This window comes from Phalacrocorax aristotelis, chromosome 3, assembly GCF_949628215.1.
Source record: "Phalacrocorax aristotelis chromosome 3, bGulAri2.1, whole genome shotgun sequence".
NCBI classification, from domain to species: Eukaryota; Metazoa; Chordata; class Aves; order Suliformes; family Phalacrocoracidae; genus Phalacrocorax; species Phalacrocorax aristotelis.
In genome coordinates, this window is record NC_134278.1 from 50030988 (window position 1) to 50053320 (window position 22333).

The following is a 22333-nucleotide window of genomic DNA, read 5'->3' on the forward strand; positions in this document are numbered from 1 at the left end:
ACAGGAAACTTGTGGAAGCTCCATTCCTGGTGGTTTCCAAGACCAGACTTCATGCTGGCAAAGTCCACTTCATATCAGAGATTTGACCAGATGACTTTCAGCAGTCCCTTCCAGCCAGCATTTCTATTCTTCTAAGGACCTAATTTTCCAAACAACCTTCCTACACAATGTTATCACAACTGTGGAGCTGGAAATACTCATCTGGCAGTTAAATGACTCCATCGCAGACCTACAAAACAGCCGTTCTAGCCACTGCAGCTGTGCTCTTTGTAGGAGATGAATTTAGGTTAGTTTAAAAAGCATTTGGGACCTTGTCCTGTATTTTGTGCATCCACGCGATGGTCCAGTAACACAACAGAGGAGCAGCTGATTGGTATGTCTGGTTGAGTAGCTGGGTGACTGAAGTAAATGGTGTGAATGCCTTCCTCAGTCACCCCCCAGAGCACAGGCTTCCTTCTCCCTGACCTCCTTATAGAGGTGGGTGAGGAAAAGGAATCAAGGCAACAAAAATAAAAGCAGAACAGCCTCAGGGTTCCACCACGGTGCAGAAATTGTATAAGATGTGAGGAGTATATTTAGGAGACATGGTATTCTTGAGTTGGCAGTTGGACTTGATGAGCCTAGAGGTCTTTTCCAACCTTAATGATTCTATGGTTAATATACAGCTATGATTAATTCACCAAGAATTCGACAGAGGAGCATAACGCTCTGCTTGTGGTTTACCTGGAGGAAACAATACAACAAAAATTTCTCAATAATTACAGGCAACTGTCTTATAATTAAGATTACTTGATAATATTGGTAAGGGACATTTTTTTTTTTTAAACTAAGGTTAAAGAATAGTTTAAGAGAGCAATCAGAACTTTCTGATGATAAAATACAAAAAAGTCATTAATTTTTGCTGATTTTCCTTTATTAGCAAAAAGTACAAACAAAAAAATTGTACTTTCATGAAGACAGGCTTACACAATTTTGTAATACGTTTGATATTTCTTTCACACAGCTGAGGTGACAGAGGTGAGATGGCTCAGAATATCACCAGCAGACCCAAGCTTCTTGCAGCCCTAAATCATTATGAACCCCTTAGCGTAGATGTAAGACAAAGAGAAGATGACGTATGGTTCCTAACCAGAGCCAAAAAAAGCTGAAATATGACTCTAGTTGAATTGAGGTATTTCTTTCAAGCACATGTTTCACATTAGCAGAACTTCAGGGAACTTCACAGGTGAAAAAGTACGGTGGTTAGTTAAGGCAGACGCCTGTGATGGCCACTGCCTGAGCCATGCTTCTCAGTGCTCCTCTTCTGTCTTCAGCCTTCCTGCTGCAGCAACAGCGCCGGCTCGGGCAGAAGCGCCAGAGTCTTGGGAAAAGAGAAAATGCCAGGGCAGGCACAAGGAAGGAAGCGCAAGCAAGAAGTGGTGTGATGTTGAAGCTGTTCTCCAGAACAAAGCGAGTCCTGAGTTCTGGATGCTGCTCCCATACAAAGAGTGCGTCTCAAGGGTGCTTATTATACATATAATATTATGGTATAATACAGGCATATATTACATGGAATATTATGTACATTATGCAGGATGTATTTTCAGTATATTTTTAGAGGATAGAGTTTTTATTTATATTTTGCATTTGGTGGAATGCAATACGCTGGTCTATGACAAACAAGCTGTGTGACAAGGGAAAGGAGTGCAGGGGGAGAAGGAGGGAAGAGAGAATTTAACAGAAATAACTCCACTTAGTGTTTGAGTGAGCAATGTAATGAAATCTGTTTGCTGTGCTAGCTGTCTCCAGATTGGGCTGTAATTACACCACAGAAGGAAGAACGGTAGCTGAGTCTCAATCTAGATCATTTATGTAAACTCAGCCTTCTTGTCAACGGCGTTCTCAGATTGCGTGCGTGCAAACCACAAAATCTTCTCCTATGAACAAAACAGAGACGGTCTCGAATTGCCTGCTTCTGATACACCTTATATGCTGTCTGTAATTGGACTTTAAAATTCAACACACTGAGGTTCAAAACTTCTCTGGTATTTTCTGCATTTTATTCAGCGTGGTGAAAAGACTGTACTCACAGAAGAGCATTCCTTCTTCCTTTCTGCCAAAGGCCAATGTCTAACATTTCTTTGGCTTAAATGAACAGAAGTGTCACAAACCTAGGAAATTCTTTTGTGGAAGGCTGTGTTGAAACAAACTTCTTGATCTGAGGGAGGGATATTCCCTCCCTCAGGAGGGTTGGAAAAACCTCATTCTTCGACCCAGAGCAACATATTTTATACACAGAGTATAAAACCCAGGCAGTCACTTCCCTTAACAGAGCCAAATTAATATTTGATTAAATATTTTAAAGCTCCTACTTACCATGCTTGACACATTTTCTCAGCAAGTTTCTCAAATACAGAAATCATTAGGCACAGGGTAATTTTACATTTGAACACATAAAAAAAAGTGTGAGGAGACATGACTGCATGCAGACAGAGAGAGGATTTCCCCCCATTAATCAATCCCTCAAACTACCCTTCCCCTTGATAAGTGGGTATGTTAATTCCTGGTTTCGGCAGCTCACTTTCTCTGGGCAGGTTTGAGCAGGTTTCTTGTGACACCTGGATCTTCGCACCGCTCCATCCCTCCCTCCATCCCTCCCTCAGGCAGGAAAACCACCGGCCTCCACCCTGGCGCCGTCCCCGCCGGTGCCCAATCAATACCGACTTATTTCCTGTCCATTTGCTGAGGTCACGGAAACAGGACTCATTAATTATTTCTACCAGTGCAGCCTCAAGTGCACTTCTGGCACGCCAAGCAAAAGATGGCTGTGACCTTTTTCTCTTCCCCCTCCCGAATTTTGCTGGTGGCGGCAGCGGCTGGCGTGCATCCCTCCGTGGGGATGGGATGGGACAGGGGGGCAAGGAGGTGACTAGCCATGCAGGGTGTCATCGGCATCCCCGCTGGGTTGCTCCCACCCGCAGCGGGAGAGCAGCTCTTCCCGGGGCGGCGGGTCAGGGAAACCTGGTCACGGCATAGACGATGTTGGCCAAGGCGGCCCTGGCCTCGGAGGGAGGGAAGCGCTCCAGGGATGCCAGTGCTCTGTTTCCGTGGCAGCGGCAGAGGTCGATGGCAGAAGTCACACCTTTGCCAGCCTTGATCGCTTCCTGCAGCTGTCAGAAAACACAGGCACAACAGGGTGGGTTTCAGCAGTGCTGGAGTGCACAATTTTCTCTGAGAACACAGGGCTCCCACCACCCCTTCCCGAGGTAAAGGCATGAACCAAAGCCGTCAAAACCCTTAAATACTCTCAGCTGCTCTGTTTTGACTCCCCACTAAAGCAAAACTGCGGGTAAATTAAGCTACCTCACCCATTATTTGATCACCTGAAAGATGCTGGCTCTCCAAAGGGCACACTTAATTAAAAAAAAAGTAAATATCTGGTCATTTCATACCTAAGCCACTACCTGAGAGCTTTTGTGCGGAACTGGCAGACCAGCTGCTCACTCACACTCTCATTTTCTACAGTCAAAATCTGGATTTTATGAACATCCACTCCATCACCCTTCTTTGAAACAGGCACAGGATGACACACGTTGAACTCTCGTCTTTTGTAATACAGGTTTCTATTTATATGCCATATGATTACATTTGTTACAGTGGACGAAAGCAGATTTTGTCAGTAAAATGGGATGTGTTAAACTTTATCGTACTGAGCTATATCCATGCAAACTCAAACTCAGTAAGGCTAGAGAATTTGACAATGGTTCAGAGATACACCATATGAGAAAAAATATTTTTATGGAGTAACAGACATTTCGTGGCAAACTGCTGGCAAGATTTGGCACCTAAAAAAAACTTGGGGAAATGACAGGTTAAATTGCTATGAAATAATACGAACAAATATGTCAAACAAAACATGTTCTTTCTTCCCAGTACCTCAATTTAGCTGCAGCTCTAAACAGTAAGCACATTTATTAAGGCTTTTAATTATTATTTTTTCCTGAACAGCATCATGAGACTGTCATGAAATACTGTTAAGGTTTTCCACCCTAAAATACAGGTGTCCTCAGACGAACTCCAGCCTGTTGCCTCACGCCAGACCCTGGGAACCAAGGCCAGGTGGATCTTTGGGATTTGATTATTCCAGAAACACAACAGCAGTTAATGATCTTTAATGTGTCCCACCTGGCTTTCATAGGTGGGTTACATAACTGTATTGGTGTTTAAAAAAAGGGCTTTTCTTGAACACAGATACTTAAGAGTAACTAATTATACAGGGTTTTATAAATAATGTTTTCCTCCAATACACAGCCCAATCCCCCAATTCATTTACAAATACATCAGTATAACCTCATCTAGCTAGTTTAGATCAGGTTAAAAAACCTAAGCTATGACCAAATTGCAGAAGTCACCCATTTTATACAGATACTTGCATTCATACAAAATGAATGACATTTCTTATCTGAATACAAACTGAAGTGGATTCATTATCTGTATTTAAAGATGAAATTAGCTAAAAGCATATTACAGTGCTTGAGTGTTCAAGTCTCAGTTCATAAAAATTTTATTCTCCTCTTCAGTTCGAACCTTCCTGCCCTGTGCGCTGGAAAAGGAACTTGCCCTGAGGCATAAATGCCTTGCATAGCCAATTCAACACATCTTCTATCGAATGGGAATCAGCCATAAAACCACCACTCTACAGCAAAGGTGGAGACAGGTGAGATGAGGTACGCTAGCAGCGTGAAAATGTGTTTCTTCCCCCTTCCTTGAAGCACAACTTTGCGAGATGGTAGAACCCACACATCTTGAAGCAAACTCTGCTGATTTGCTAAAGCTCATAAAAAAGGTTTAGCATACCTTGTATACTCATGTAAGTATACACTGAGATGTAAACAGGAAATAAAATAGCTCCTAAAAAGTCTCCAAACTGGTCAAAGATCAGAGGAGCTCAGCTTAAGCATATATGATCACATATATGCACTATGACTTACTCATAACACCAAAATCTGGAAAAGGGGGAGAATTTGAATGCAAAGACACAATCGATTTAAATGCTTGTCTTGTATAAGCCTTTAGACACACGTAGTGCCTTGAAGCCAAAACAATTGCAAAGCTTGTGTCAAACTATACGCAGAGGAATCACTATACAAAAAATCAGATTAATCCACTATTGAATGTTTCCAAGCAAAGTTCAAGGAAACTGAAAATGAAAAATACCTGCTCATATGGCAAACTCCTTCCTCAGCTTTTCAGTTGGAGATCATCCTACGTAATGAACAGTTTATAGTCCTTAAAAACTTGCCTGCTTTATATTCCATTTGCAGAATCAGCTGGTCAACTCAAATAAGCATATACTGAGGCAAATCAGTCTGGATTATGCAAGCTGCATGCTACCTCTACCTCAGCTTGGGGAGGGGGAAGAAAAAAGGAAGTACAAATAGGGCTTTTTGTAGCGGGGTAGTTATTAAAGAAATACAGGATATAACTCCATAGGAAACCAGGCTTCAGTAGCGCTGCTGTATGCAAAACCCCCCTAATTTAAGACTTTAGCTGTAATGTTGGTTGTATTACAGTTTCACATTCTCTATCAATTTTTAAGCTTCAATGACTCTATGTAATGAACTTCACAAACTAAGTACATAGGAAAAAAAAATCAATGTATCCAGTTTAGATATATGATTTTTTAATTTCATTTGGATAGGAGCAGCTAATTTTTGAGGCAAATAAACAGAAAAGCAAAACGAACTGCTTTTATTTGTCACTTTATAAACTTTAATTAAGCTCCCTCATTAATTTCCTCTCAATAAAGGAATCTGCTCTTTTAGTCTTTACTTACATGGCATCATTCTGTGCATCAAATGTATTTTCACTTGTAGGAACAATTTCATCCATCATTAAAACACAACCTTCTTTAGAGTAGCTTTCAACGATCAAAACTGAATGCAAGTCAAAATACAGATTGCTTTGACACACTTTTCTCCAGTTGAACTGCTAGATACGCTGGAATACTGCATTTTAACTTCTAAGCTTTTGTTCAGACCGTTGGCATTAAAGCCCTACTTCGTTCTAAAGGTGCCAAGAATCTGAAAAAATCATTGGCTGGGTTTTGGTTATTTAAATTCAGCTTAAAGAATAGTCTTGCAATAGCACAACCAAGTTAAGACTCAGATGAGAAGTGCCGCCCCCCCCAACATACCAGTGCTGTCTTCCTTCAGCACCTTCTGTTTTCCTCAATGTATTCAGATATTGACCAGGCTTGACAGTTTTGCCTAGTAGACATGAAGCTCAGAACCCCAGAGGTTTAGGTCTGAAGGTTGTTCTATGAATCTAAGAAAAAGCAACAGCAACATCATTATCTTCACCATCTGGGGAAAAAGATGCCTGGCTGAGCACTGAGGACAGAGCACATCAAGAGCCTTGCTCCATTCAGCCTGCTCTGTCTGCGCTAAGCCCAGACTCATCCATTTGACCTGCAATGAATTTATTTTCATTTCTTCTCATTCCCTAGTCTTTGGCTGGAAGGAGGGATGGCTCTGATCAAGAGTTACAGAAAGAGGAAAAGAAAATAGATATGGAATGAAGTGCTGAGGGTTTCTCCTTGTGAATGTTCTGAATACACACAGGAGAACAAAGAGCCAAGTGAGAAACTGGGCTTTATTTCTCCAGCTTCCTCCTTCCACTCTCACCATTTCCTTCTCTTCAAGTCATCTCCACCAAGGGGAGGAGAAGGGGATGCTTTCTGTACCCTTCCAACTTCAGGGCTGCTCTCCACTATCTCCCTCTGCACCCATACGCTCTAGGCATGTCCTGCAAATAAATGGTGACAAGCTGTTGACTGTTCCTTGAAGATTGCCCCTTGGAAAAGAGATTGCCCACTGGAAAGGAGAGTTTTATATCAGCACCTTGTTTTCAAGCTTCCATTTCCTATCCTTCAGGAGGCATCCATAAGCATCAAATAGTTGGAGTTGGGGCATTTTCCACTCAACCCTCTGAGGTTTTCTGGGTCAAGAACAGAACCAAAACCCAGAATGACAGCCACTTTCTATGAAAAGGGGGATCTGGGTTCAAACCTTGGTTTCAGGACTGCTTCCATCTGTCACGTTAAAAGCTACTGGACAAAATAGAGGTAGTTTTGGAGCAATAGCCATGTACCCAGATGCATAGCCCATTCATGGTTCTGGCCCTACATCTGGGAACAGAAGGATGCTTACGGATGACAACTTTCATTCTCTGTTCACTGACTTGCCCTTCTAAGTCTACCATAAAAACAAAAGAGTATGCTTGTATGTCTCACCTCTCTGCTTATGAGGTAGTAAGATGTTAAAACAAAGAAATTATTTTCTGCAGTAGAGCATAAGTGAATAATAAAAAGAAAACCTGTGTTGTCTATGTCAGACCATATATAAAATTGTAGTGAATTTACATTCCTGCTCCTACTTTGTAGCATTAATGTTTGGTTTTTTTTTTAATTAAGCATTTAGGCACATTCATAAGGAATATTCTACATGTGGATTAACAAACTTGTTAGGGTCTATGCAGCTTTTAGATTGTACTGGTTTGTTGCAAGTATACAAAGAGTAATGAAATGGTGATGGTGGTGGTGAATCTCAAAACCAACTGGTTTTGGTACTAAAACTAGTACTAAGTGGTCATCCAACAGAAGCTGTCTCTAACCAGATTTGACATTCAACTAGATTCAAATCAAGGACCAACAGGCCAAGAGGTCCACATCCCGTTTTTCTGATGTTTCAACTATACTCTTTTTCTTTCATAGCTATCTACACACGTTTTTTTTTCCTTGAAGCAGGGTGTCCTTGCATCAAAGATCATCAGCCACTTCTCGGGCTGTGTTAACAAGTGTATTCAGCAAGCAATTACTGCCCCCTATTTGGGGCTTGTGGGACTATACCTGGAGTGCTGTGCCCAATTTTGGGCTTCCCACTAAGTGAAAGACATAGCCGTACTGCAGCAAGTGCAGTGGGAGGCTGCCCAGATGATCAGGTGCTGGAGCAGTATGTGGTCTACAAGGAAATGCTGGGAATTGCTTAGTTCAGCCTTAAGAAGAGAAGGCTGTTATTGCTGCCCCAGTCACCTCATGGGCAAGTGCAGAGGAGTCAGAACTGGACTCTTCTCAGCAGTGTCTGTGGAAGGGATGAGAGGCAACGGGCACAGGTTACAGCATGGGAAGCGCTGATTAGACACAAGGAAATTCTCTTCCACTGGGAGCATTGGAACAGGTTGCTCAGGTCAGCTGGGATATCTCTGTCCTTGCAGATACTCAAAACTCAACGGAGCAAACCCATATGGCTCTGGTTTGAGTGAGAGGTTGGACCAGACATGCCCCAGAGGTCCCTTCCAGCTTAAATTACTGTATGATTCTGTGAATAAAGTAGATTTTGAAGTGCTATGTTTCCCAGTCTTTGTTTTAGAAAAGGCAAAGAGAAAATTTCTCATCTGTACCACAGCAGTCAAGTATTTGCCTTTCAGACCAACTGTTCTGGATTACTGTTGCACAGAACGGCTTGTCTGAGGGCAGCGAGAGATCAAAGAGTCTAGCTAGGGACTGCTGGATTTTGGAGACTGAAGAATTAAAGGAGACAAAATCTAAGCAGGTGTTCAAGTACAAAGACAACTAACTTCAAATCTTCTCTGCTGAGTTATTTCTGCCTAATATCCTAGCCAACGGAAAGAAGATCCCTTTCAGATAGCTCTACCTGTAAGGAACAACAAATTCAGGGTGGGGGAAGACTCCCTGAATACGTGGTAAATATTTTGGCTGTAGTAGACTTTATCTGCAAAGGGAGAATGAGAGCACTGAAATTCTTAATTTTGGTTGGTTTTTTTTTTTTTTTTTCAATGGTCCAATTTAGGATTAATTATTTATGGGATAAGACATCAACAAGTAACTTCAGAATTTTTTTTTTGTTTCAGAAAAATGATCTTAAACAGCTAAGTTTCTTATATACTGAAATCTTCAAACATTGTGCATTCTCTCTGATCTTGAAGTGAGCTAAAACATTCTACATTTCTGAAGTGCACAGTACTTACTGAAACAAAAAGAAACCCCAAAACACAAAATTTAAATTGATCTGTGGCCGAGTGACTGAATAATGCTCTAAGCGTTTGCAGTATTCTGCACTAGCTTTTCTAAATTGTTTTTTTCTTTTGTGGAAACACCTTGCTCAATAGCACCGATGTTTTAGACTGCTGAAATGTTACCTTGAAAAGGCACCAACATTTTTCACAGCTAGTAGATCAACTTTGTCAAATTTTTCCTTTGTTTATTAAGTACGTTGGAATGTCTCAGCATCCGCTCTCACAGTCTTTGTGGCTGAACACAGGGTTATGCTCTTCCTTCTCAAAATTGGCTGGACGATCATTTAAATGCATCACTTGATAATGTCATAAGATATATTTATTATTTAAAGATCTTTGTTGGCTACACAGGCAGAACGATATGCCACTTGAAATTGTAGCAGTAAGTGTATTTAACCAGTATTTTCTTAGAAACTTTTTCTATATAAAAGGTAAAGAAAGGCATCTTTAAAGGGCATAAACACCCTGTAGAAACTTCCATTAGTAGTACTACTCATCTGACAAAGAGAAAAATTCTCTTCTTTCTTCAAACTCAAAAACACCCTGTCTAGGGAGAGACCAAATCTGGAGAGTCACCCCCAGCAGCAGAGGAAAGATGGCCTGCTTACTGGGAACGTTGCTACTCCAGCTGTTACGTGGTTCTTGTAGTACACTTTGTCAAAAAATTACAAGTCATCCTGAGACACTGATTGATTGTACAGACCCTTTAATATTGTAGAAGAGACACCAGCTCCTCCTCCTTATGGCTTTCCAAGTCTTTCACAATGAACTTAACCAGGCCAACTAGCTTTTAAATCTAAACAATGGTAGTGAGGCGGTGCCTTTTTACCAAAAAGCCTGACTTTCTTAAATCACATTAATGCTAACAGTGATTGTGAATTGTCATCTTAGCATACACAAGCAATTAACTTGGTATTTATGTTAAAAGATGGGATAGTTGTTTGCTTTAATGAAACAAAAGTTGTGCTGGATTCTCACCCCAAAACAAGCCATGGAAAATACCCAGTGATTAAAAACAAAGATGCAACTGATTTTTGGTACTGGATGTACACCTTGATAATTCATATATGGTTAATTCAAACAAAGGAGAAAATTGCTTCTTCTGAATGGTTTTGGCTGCTTTTGTAATATTTCTAAACACATCTAAAAAACCTGTATTCATTAAATCACTGACCATTCTGTTTTTTTAATATACGTAACAAAAGGAACTAATGGCAGTGGCTGCTCCAAGACAAACAAGACAAATTTTCGTGGAAAACCGCCACAGGTCCTAAGCATCTACAAAAAAACACCCTCTGTTTTTAACTCTTTGTTGCATTTCAGGAGCAAGAGAGTGAATAGTCTATGGCCTACAGTCCCGTGACGCATCTCATGATGGGTCTCTGGCATTTAAACAAACAGGCCATGGAGCCACTGTCATTTACACCATGGGACTGGAAACTGCTCTGCAGACAGCACTGCAGCGGGATGAATCACTAACTGTGGTAGTCAATGGCAAGCTGAGGAAGGGGAGCCGTGCGACTCTTGCTAATGCAACTGGATGGCACTGCGTTAGCGTTATTTGTTAGCTGCATGACAGTAGGCTACCACCGAGAAATCTCCTCGTTTCCGAATGTGACCTTTCCCATTTTTCTTCTCTCTTTCCTGCCACACGGGAAGTTGAGACATTAGTGCCGTGCAGTGTATGAATGGCTGGATCTTGACTCATGCTACTTCCAGTACTGCACAAAACCGGCTCCCTGCATTCACGTCATGCAGTGTTTCACATACAAACCAACAAAGTATGCCACAGCATACTATGCGGATGTAGCATATTTCCCATGCCAGTTTGGATGTAAGGCCTCTATAACAGACAGCAGAGCACGTGGACAGGGCTCCAGTAAAAAAAAAAAGTTTTGCTATGTCCTCTTTCACTTGACTTAAATTATCTTTTCTGACTATTCCATTTAGGAAAACAACAAATACTTGCAGTAGCGCACTCATCGGCTGCAAAATACAGGATTTATTTCTTTATTCAGCCTTATAACTTTTCTAGAGCTTTGGCCAGAAAACAAGAATTATTCCTAGCTTACTCATTTCTGCTACTAGTTGTGCCTTTGTTATGCTCATTTAACAAGTCTGTGTAATGCCAAGCACCGTTAAGGCCCTGACTTCAGTGGAGAGTTTTTAATCAGTATTATAAAATAGTAACAATTAAATTGAGAATCTCAATTTGTTGTTTTAGAATTACACAGCTTATCATGCATGCAAAGCAGATGTAAAATGGATAAAAGCTTTTTGATTTTAAAAAGTCTGAGGTTTTTGCCAAAATCCCATATAAATGAGGGTGACAGGAAAGTTGCTGTCTCTTGCAATGACATACATGAATTTTGTCCCTGCCATATTTTGGTACTTTCTCTTTTGTTATCTGAGAAATACCACTCAAACAGAGCAGAAAGTACTTTTTCATCTCTGGAAGCGACTTTCAAACACCACAACGATGGATCAATAATTTGTCTGGATGTGGTGTGATGATGTAGGAAAAAGAGTGAAATATTCAGATACTAATGTGAGAAAATATATTCGGAAACACAGACCTTAAAATAAGCCTTTTGTGATATCCAAGTCCTCCTGATAGGAAAATTGAGAAAAGTTGGGAGAAAAAAAAGATACTAAAAATTTTGCACAACATAGTGACCTTATTGACATGACAGTCTCAGACCTAATTCTATTAACAGAAAGTACTTCACATCTATATTTATGTCAGAGCCATCACTAAATTTACTAGTACCATCTAGATATCTTTTTGCCAGTGAAAAAAATCAGGGATACCATTTCAATATAACATACCTCAAAAGAATAATTGAAATTCTTGAGCAGTCTCAAAATTGACATGAAATAAGATCTTTGCCTTTTAAGGAGGCATGTTAAATGGGCGAATCTCAATTTCTCAAAATTACCTTCATTCATTATTTTAATTGAAAGCCATAGCGGGTAAGGTAAAGTATTCTTAGGCAGGCTAAACAGCTAACAATTTTTGTATGCATATATTTAGGAATCCGACTAAAGGAACATTTTTCTCTCAACACGGTGGCACACTGAAGTTCATAGTAAAAGTTAAGAGAACAAAAATAATACAAATTTTCAGAAGTTCTACAGCTAGTTTTGGTGGCCTTCACTTTTACAAAATTAAAGAGGAGATATTTTGGAGGCTTAGTGAGAAACAAGCCCCCCAGTTTGATTAGGAACATTAAAGAATTCTAGCAACTGAACAGGAAGATGAGAGGGGACCCTTGATGCTGAGAAGAAAAGAGCTAGCGATGTGCAAAACACCAACTCTAGTGATGCAGAAATAAAGACAACACAGCAAAGGGCAAAAAAGAAATCCTAATTTGTACTGCACATACCTTCTAATTGGTTGTGTGCATGTACTGGCCAAGCTACTATGCTGGGGTGCGCTACAGGTTGCTGGGTTCATTTAGCATGGATGTCACTAACGACCACTTATTTTAAATGAAGAAACATAGAAAAGAAGGACATGACATCATAGTTTTGAAACTGACTTGTAGAAAAACCAGAGCTGATTGTTGTTGGAGCTTGCAAAAACCATGGAGAATTTTTTACTATCATTACTAAACTCGTAATAGCTGTGTTTGTGCAAGAGATGACTACCCAGAGCTAGTAGAGTCACATGCTTTCTGGCTGAAGTCAGTTGCTCAAAATATAAAATTGGAAGGGCTTTTTGCCCCTCTTTTCCTTTTTTTCAAGCGTCCAAGTTGCCTAAGCACACTGTAAGTTTTTAAATTTCATGGGAAGGATCCAAAATATGAAATAAGTTCAGTAAAAATACAGACTACACTGACAAATATTTAATTCAATAAAGCACTTTCAGATGCTTTGCGCAGCGCGCCCCCCCCCCCCCTTTTTTTTTTTTTAAGCAATGGAAATTACATTGGGCAGATCACAATTGCAGCAATTAAAAGGAGAAAACCCATTCTGGACTTATAAAAGCAAGTAGCCTAGCTTAAACATTCACAGAAATGTCTCACCTACTCAGACATATTTGAAGAAGAAATTTAATGCTTTCAGTGGTGATTTAGAAAGTCACAGTTGAATCAGTTTTTTGCCTAGAAGCACAATGATTTTAAATAGCAAGCTAATGTTGAGATCCCTTTTATGTTCTAAGAGGAAGGAAGGACAGAGAGCTCTTTTAATAATGCAAATTACAAATTTTAATACAGAATAATTATAATAAAAGTCTGACCTGTACCTGTGTGTTAGCCTTCCACACCAGCAGCAATTAGTCATGGCTGTAACACTCTTCAGGCCCCAGTTCAAGAAGCAATTCACAATCAGGCATGTGGCTCAATAGTTTATATATTATTTCCCATTGATGCTGGAGATAACTGGACCCTCATGATATACTTAAGACTCAGAACAAGTCAGGCTTGTGCTCAGTAAGAGAGCTGGAGACACAACGTCATCTTCTGTCTCCACCACAAGCATGCTGTGCTCCAGTATTTAACCAGGGGAACCTTCTCCTGCCGCTCTCTAAGAGCTTTACAGTGTCCCAGCTACTTTCAGCAGATAAGCTAGTTAGTTCAGGTCTAACCTTACGATAGAGCAGTCCCAGCAGAAAATACAGTGGTGACTTAGCTAAAAGTTGTAATGGGGACTGGAAGAAACACAAATGATTATAAAATGCGTGTGTATATTTTTTAATAGATGTCATGGTTAAGGTAAGATTGAAAAAGAAGTAACAGCATATTCTGTCAATGTATAGAGACCACTGGTGGGAACTAACCTCCAAATGACTGCAGAAAAAGAAGACAGCAAAAGCCATCAGAAGCCTGGTTTCAAAACCCAAGTTTGGGGAAGTAAATGGGATTAATAATCACTTTTGCCATTATTTAATAGCTATATTTGAGATACTTACAGTACAGCTGACTATTACTGGCTTTTTAAAATCAAGAAATGGCACAAACTGTGCTCACTTTTTCCACATACACATGCACAAATTATAACTTGACTTTAACAAGGAGGTTTCCCTCAACTGTCAAGAATATCCTTGAAAATATTACAAAACCCACTAAAAATAATTAGGGGATTTAAATGTAATTTACCAACCTTCTGGTAGTCCATTATATTTCCTTTTCCTTGTGCCTTAAAGAGAAAAAGAGACTTTATATAAGACATTACATACTATAAACATGAGTTGCAAGAATAAAGAATGTGATTAAAAGAGCTACTACTGTAACATAACCAACTTTCTTTAGGAATCTGATACAGAAAAACCTAAAATACAACGAAATGTGTTACCAGCTTATACAACATGGTTCTGTTTCAGATGAGAGCTGCAGATACTCAATGTAATTTTTAGTTTTTTTTATTATGCCTTATAGTTAAACATTTGTTGAATCCAAAATGCTGTTTGCTTTAATTAATCTCTCCCATGAGACTGCAAAATAAGCTTACTTCATATCAGCTATAACAGGATTTATTTTCTTAAAAGAGAACTCCCTGCATATCTATAGTGATTTGCACACAGGTAATAGTTCTAGAGCTCTCAAAAGGGGATGTCAGGACCATGTCAATGCTATTAGACCTAGGTTAGAGGTGCTTTTGATTTAGAATGTATTCAAGTATCAACATCACCCTTTACTTAAGCAGCTTATACAACCTATAACTCTGAACACATTCAGAAAGAAGTATGAATAAATTTTACATTTCTTCTTGCCCAGATGCAGAAAAGTATGTAGTCCAAATTCCTCAAATTTGTCACAGGGTGATGTAGAAGAGATGTTTATCTCTTCCTCACCCAGCGGCAGTGCTCTGCCAGACCCAGAGCCTGAAGCCCTTCCCTTCGGTCAGATCCAGCTATATCATTATCACCTCATGCGACTCTAGCTCTTTTCTTTTTAGGCACACTGAGAGAAAAAAACCACCCATTTCTTCCCCTCTAGCCTCCACAAGGGAACACCACAGTTCTTCTGGAATGTGTCTCCTGAAAAGGTGTAGATTAGGACCACTACCTCTCCATGTCCTCTGTGGGGACTTCAGAGAGCCGCCAAGAGGAGCAGGCCAACTGGCATAAGAAGAGCTGAGGCCTGCACCAAAGAGGAAGACTGTGTGGCAAGCAGAGCTTTGAAGAGATGTTGTTGAAATGGCACAGATTTGGAAAATTAATTAATTTTTGTAAGGGAAGAAAACAGAGAAAAGAACCGACGAGACTAAGCAAGCAGAACAGGAAGGCAGTAGATAATAAAACTGATTTATCTGAAGGAGAAAGGTGAATGATCCTCAAAACCTCTTTACTACTCTCCTTATGCCTCTGAAGAATCAGCTTTTCTGAAATGCATATTAAGAAAAGAGACTGATAGCATTTGGGAGTAGCAAAACCACTGCCAATAACTGCTTCCTTATTTGTGTGTTCTGATCTCTTTGATTTGCCAACTTTTATTCATACTGGTTGGATCTTATGGCTTTTTCAAATATATCTAGTGGTTATATCATACATCAGAACACATCAGAAATATGTTCTTTAACACACGATTGCCTATACGCAGATTCACACTGCAGCAGAGAATTTGCCAACATGTTTGAGGAAGATGCTTTTTAGTCTTAGCACTACCAGAAGAGCTGTGCTCAGCATATCTCCTCCTGTATCTAATACACATCATAAACGGCATGAATATTTTCTCATGCTCTGTTCCTTTCAAGCATTCAAGTCAACGGCAGTTGTGCTTCTCCAAGCAGCAACCTTATCTAATCTGTTTCCTATGCCGTCTTTACTACAACTGCACCTTTGCTTTTTTTCTTGCTTTTTTACCTCAGAGTAGTTTGGCTCTTTGACTTTTACGGACCCTGATCTCAGACACACAGGTTTTTTTTTTTTCCTTTTACATCAGACTTCTGCACCTGGTTTAGCTTCCTCAAAGGTATTAAGCCTGATTTACAAAAGGTATGCACTCTTGTCAAACTTGGATAACTTTCTAGGTCTTACTGCTTAGCTGGGAAGCTCAGCCTCTGAATATCAGGGGTCTGGGCCCTCAAAAAAAGCATCTGCTTACCAGCATATTAGAGATATGAACAGCCTGCTAAGCTCAGCCTTCCTCCTGAACACCAAAGATCACCGTGTACCAGTATTGAGGGACAATAATACCACGACATTCTTCATTAATAAATGAGGTTGTATGAAATCAACTTGCCTTCCCAGGAAGAAGGATCCCTGAATCCCCCATGAAATTACTCAAAATGCATCAGAGAAGCAGACCACAAGCAGATGGTTTAAGACAATGCTTTTGGAATAGGTTTTCAGGATGTTTTCCAAGACTGACTTTTCTTTTTCAGATGAGATGGTCCCTTTTACATGTCTTAAAACCTACACTTGAGAAATGCTTTTCTTCCAGCCCTGCTTCTTCTAAGAAGACTCAGAAAGACACGGTGAAAGGCACATGGATTACCTTGGCCTAGATGAGACGGTTCTAGTACCTGACTTATTCCTTTTTAAAATTTCAACTGCTATGAGATCTTGAGGGATTCCATGTAATTTCTTCACTCGAACTTTGATATTCTGTACCTCACTTAGATGCTGGACACCTGCTGAAGCCAGAGGATTTTTGCTCTTGCCTAGTGAGAGGTATCTGTAAGTGGCTAAAAGTGACCAACTCTTCTGAAGTCTTTTGACCCCCTAGGAAATCCTCCATCCTATAATCCTGGATTATCTGCTAAATTTTAAGAATACAGGGCTTTCCAAAAGCTCAGTGGGACTGCATTCAGCAACTATTACAACACTTTCTCTGACGAAGAGCATTCAAGTGTTTCTTTGCCTGTCTCCTAAGAACCATTTCAGGTTGGGTGGATTGTTGTTGGGTTTGTTTTTTTTTTTTAACATTTCAGGTATCTACTCCAACCCATATTCCTTTTAAAACAGACACTTAACCAAACAGTCCATTGGGCGTTTTAGTTTTAAATGCATAAAGGTGGAGGGTGTTGGTGGTGAGGTCAGTGAGAACAGGAGAGGCTCGGGTCTTTATGGATCATTAATTCATGTGTATATATATATCTATATATCTCTTTATCTCTATATCTCCATCTATACACACACGAACACATACCTACACAATTTCTTCGTCCTATGACAAGGCTTCCCCCTGTACACATCCCAAGTCCCTTTTAAGGCAGTCTCTAAATTTCATCCAAATCAGAATCTAATCTTCTCAAAACACATATATTTAGTGTTGGTGCAACCTTCTACACCTGAATGTGTGATGTGTTTTTCTCTTTCTAAATGAAGAGACAAGGAGGCTTTTAAAAGGTCTTCAACTCTGCAGCAGAAAGGCGCACATGGCTATCTCCACTCGGAGGCTACCTTGGGAACAGCAACTATATCTGGACCTCTTGACAAAAGAACTGTGGTGAGACAATCACACAAGTTCTGGGCACTCCACAGCAGTTCAGGTATCCTTCATGACATCTCTCAAGTCTGCTTTCACCTAAGATATGCATGACAGGCACCGAGTCCCAGGCACATGCTTTCTGAGCAGTATACCGCTGTGGAGGCTGCTAGTTGCAATGGGGCTCCTACCTCCACTTTCTTGAACTCCAAGACCTTCCTGCAGGAGGAGGAAGCTGCCAAAGGAGGGTGCTGCCTTTAACTCATTGTATTAATGTTTATATGGGCAAGCAACCTAAGGAGAAAGCCAGATTACTTAGCAGTAATTAAAGGTCCATAATGTGATTTCCATATGCCTAGTCATAAACTCAGCTCCTAAGAAAAATTCTACCTGACAGGGACTGACTGCACTGTGCGTGCTTTGCCTATTTAAATGACACAAGTGACATTGCACATGAGGGTGGCTTATGAGCGTACTCTTACAAGTACTGCCAGCATGAGAAAGCCTCTGGTTTGAGCGCTTGGCCTACACTGAATGTCAAATAGAGAATGTGACTGTGGATGATATCTCAAAGAGCTTGTAGTTAATGAAAGGTAATTTTCCCTTCTAAACCAACACAAGCCAAGAAAGGCTCCTGGATGATGTGTTCCACTTTGTATTGAGCTGAAGTAGTAGTTGGTAGATACTTTTGCACAGTGCATGTCACCCCACCGCCCTTCAGAGAGAATTGCTTCGTTGTTTCCCTAATGCCCATTTTCGGTATGAGAATTAGCAAGCAGACAGACGGTGCTCCTGGAGTCCTGCAACCTCCTCTAGATTCTGCAGATGGGAAATTGTTTCAGAGCTTTTATACACTGTGCTGTAGTAATACCATTATTCTCCAACTGCAATCATCCAAATCCATTTCAACTCACATATGAGCCTTGTGTTGAGATTGTAGAATTCCAAAACTCCTCGTCACACATTATAAACTACCAGCCCTTTATTTCAAAATGACAAAAGGCTTGCTTCACTTTAAGATCCCCCAATTCCATACCACTGTAAGGTTGAAGATTCTGCATATACCCCCCAAGATGTCACTGCTGAAGAGACCACACCTTTTGCTTGCAGCATATGAAGGCAGGCTGCAACCTGGCCATCATGAATGCAGAAACTAGGCAGGGGCTCAGACTCCATGCCCTCTACCCAAGAGTCCTGCTTTCAGACCAGCAAGGAAAGGAGCCATCAGCAAGCACATCCCGCATGAACACGCTTGCACAGAGCTAGCTTCCTACTGAAGGCAGCAGCCTTTCTACTGAAAAAATATCTGTGTAACACATGCAGGAGTTTCCAAATCATAGTCATCACTGCTGTTTAGACAGACAAAACATGTCCAACTTATGCAGGAACTCAACAGAATGCTTAATTTTGGCCATTTTGGTGTTTTCCCCTCTTTCCCTCCCTGCTATCTTCCACAGTTATCTATTTGCGTTTCAGCAACACCCAGGGACCTATTCAGGGACCTGAATCCTGCTGTGCTACATGGTACGTAAAATAGATCTACACCACACAGCTATCTTACTCTTATTGCCTTCCTCATCTAAGGGCTAGAGGAAAAGAACAGCTGAATTAAGAGAACAAAGAATAAGGATATCAGCCAGCTATATATCACAAATATTTTGTAGTGGTCACGAAGCAAAGCGCCCCAGATCTTTCCCCCCAACCAAAATTACTGCTCCCAGTGCCAAGCTGGCAGAAGGAAATGTGTGCCTACCTTTCAACCACTGTAATGCAAAGTTCTCTGCTTTAAGCTGCCAGGGAAAGCAGCTTTAAGATAAGACGTGGGACTGCGCAAGTAGTGCAGAGGAACAGACATATGCTCCACGCAAATGAATCTGCTTGTTACACTGACACACAGAAGTTTGACAGAGCTCAGCTGTCAGGTCCCTAGACTTCCCCCTCCTGAAAGCATGTAAGAGAAAAGTGTTAAGTATTGAAGAGCCGAGGTAACCTCTGCTTGCCTTGTCCATTGTTAATTTCTACATTTCTTTGTGGCTTGAAAGTATACCAAATGGCAAAACTAGGAAATTCTAAACAATGCTTTAATTTACCTCTCTGATCTGTTTAATCCATGCCTCCCTTCCAATGAATTCCTGATGGAGAACTGCAGGAGCAGAATTCAAACTGAAAGCCATGGTTTCACTAGAACTTTCTTTGACAAATGGCTGAAGGTCCAAATGTAGCTGAAAGAGAAGAACATCTTTCTTCAATATCCAGAAACAGTCTACACATATTCACCCACTCACCAAATCAAGGTCCATATCCTGAGTCTATACTTACTCACCACTTTCTGCTTTGACACTTGTACTTTGGTTGCACTTTTTCAAGTTTGGGGGAGAGATAGGAAGAAGCTGAAAGCATTGCAGTGGCAGAAAGTTGTGGTAAAGAGAAGCATGTAGAGAATCTGCAAAGAAACGGGTAAAGGACAGCTTGCAGAGCTAGGCAAGTGATGGGATGCAGCCAGGTAGGCGACTGTTGAGTGGCAGGAAGCAGAAAAAAATATAAGGGAAAGAACGATCCAGTCTTTCGTGGGATGAATATCAGGTGTTAATCTGTGCCTTTAATCTTTTCAGTACCTGAGGAAGCTCATGCAATATGACACTCCTTCTGACAAAGGAAACATTACATAGCTAGGAGCTTTCTATGAAAATTACGCAGCCTTTTATACACAACTACGTCAACGGTGAATGTATTAATATTGAAGCATACACAAAATATTAAGGCTATAGTCTGCACTAGAAGCAGTTTACTGGTAGAGTTTTACCTAGTAATAGCATACAGTGGCATTTCTACAGCAGTAAAACTGTGCTTTATAAAACCACTTCCTTCTCCTGAAGGAACTAGAAACTGTCTAAACCAACTCGACTGAAGTGGACGGGAGGTCTGTCTGCCTATCTCAAGCTACATCTATACTTGCAAGTAGTGCAGTACAGTAGGAGCAGATCTCTGGGGCAAAACAAGTGCACCAAGGATCCGAGTTTCACACTGGGTGTGTTTTCCTTTGGACTAAACTCTAGCTGTGAACTGAAAGACTTCTAATGGCGGTCAGAGGCCTTCTCCGGGAAAGCCTACTGCTGCAGAGCTGTAGGCTGCTCCTGTCCGTATCTGGTGACCTCCCTCCTTATTCTCCACATACCCCCTGTGGAAGTTACCTCCACAGCAAATTATTCAGAAGGGAATGTATGCAGGTCCTTCAGCCACTGCAGCTCATGCCTCAGCTCATGTGCTGCTGCAGGCAGTTGAGCCTCTCAGTATGAATCTCTGCATGGTGGCAGCTGAGACCCAACAGATGCTTCCTCCTCAACTCCTGCTACTGGGACAGTGGATTTGTGAAGAACATAGGAGCAGAGAAGGTAAAGTTTTAAGCTGCTGCAGAAAGATGAGCTAGCGGGACATTAACAGAGCCTTGAATGAAATAAGCTACATTGCCAGGAGTGCAGTTTTGCCAGTTCATAAGTACTGCTCATACCAGCAGTTTCTGCAAACATCTTCGCACCAGGCAGCAGTCAAATCTCTCAACATCACTGACCTGCTGGCAAAAGTCTACAGCATAGTGGTAGTATATGACAGAGCTCAAGAGCAACACATCTTACAAGTCTTTCTGTATTTAAGATCCCAGAGCAAAAACAAAAGGCATACCTTGTGACTCATAGACATGTGCTTTCCATACTGAAATGCCATGTCCTGAATCTCAGTGCTGTGCTTTGCTAGCTCCATTGCAGCCTGGCAGCTCTTCGCCAGCAAGGCACTATGTGACAGGAAAACCTGCTCCTTCCACGTAGAGATGCCGATATCATCTGTAAGACAGTTCTCCTGAAAATGAAACAAAGGCTAGCATGAAAACACCAAACCTGCAGCTGTATCACCTCGCAGAAGTTAACGGTGTGGTGCAGGATAATGCACCGTGTGGCAAGTAACAAAGCTCCTTGTGCCAAGGTGCCATATATGGAAGGGCATTCTCTAAGGGATGAGTAGACAAAAGTATCAGAATAAATATACTAGCAGTTTCAACAAACATTTTCATTTTCTGCTCAAAAAGAACAATGCAAAATACATGGAGTTGTCAACAGTTTCCACCTAGATCCTTTTCTTTACTCTACCAGTACACTGAACATCAACAGCTGATTATATTCCTCCTGAGGTAAGGGGGAGGGAAAAAAAACAAAACACAACACAAAAACCCAACAAAACCCGTCCCCAGAGTACAGTGGCACTTCAGCCCTTTGCTAGTTACCAAGAACCAACAATCCCAAACAAACTTGAGAAGTCCATGCAGTTTCTCCTTTATAGTCAGAAAAAAAGCCATTACAAAAAGTATTAAAAGTCCTTATAGAACTGCACTGGAAAAATGAAGGGCTCTGAGAGAGGGCTTGTACCTCTTCCACTCCCATATTAAGGATAAGGAATGACTGAAAGTATTAAAGAAACCCAAAACAAAACTCTGATTTAGAAATGTCAGGTACTAAGTTCCCCAGGGGACTGATAGAGATCTCAGCAATGCTTCTAGTGAACTTTTATCACCTTGACTCTAAGGTCAGAGATGCCCAACACTCCTCAAAATCCTTTGTATCAAAAGTATTAATTTGGGTTACTATCCACAAAGTGTTTTAATTAACACAAATCCAGTCCTTTACCCCCAAGCCCAAAGTCAGCTGCAGGTCCTTTGGCTCACAAGGTGTCAACATGCTACTATTTTACTAACGGGTCTTCGAAGCTAGATGCGACTTGTAGTCTTTCTCACATACACATGGTACTGTCATACCTTTAGGCACTTCCTAAGGATGAAAAAAACAGAACCAGAAAAGACCACAGTTGTTTTGCTTGGCAAAAACTAAAATCAGTAT

The 22333-nt window shown here is 40.8% G+C and overlaps 1 protein-coding gene across 4 annotated transcripts in view; it reads right to left on the minus strand.

The window, feature by feature from the left end:
* Window positions 1–895: 895 nt before the first annotated feature.
* Window positions 896–22333, minus strand: part of PDSS2 (decaprenyl diphosphate synthase subunit 2) — a 125341-nt gene continuing 103903 nt past the window's right edge. For 2 of the 4 annotated variants that reach the window (XM_075087398.1, XM_075087396.1), the window contains 4 exons: window positions 21129–21302; window positions 19541–19672; window positions 14182–14217; window positions 896–3149 (listed from right to left, as the gene is read on the minus strand). In XM_075087398.1, the coding sequence (XP_074943499.1) occupies window positions 2991–3149; window positions 14182–14217; window positions 19541–19672; window positions 21129–21302 (501 nt within the window). In that variant the 3' untranslated portion in view covers window positions 896–2990. Of the gene's footprint in view, window positions 3150–5196; window positions 5245–6175; window positions 6307–14181; window positions 14218–19540; window positions 19673–21128; window positions 21303–22333 lie in introns of all 4 variants that reach the window. The other 2 variants (XR_012659610.1, XM_075087399.1) reach the window with 2 other exon arrangements.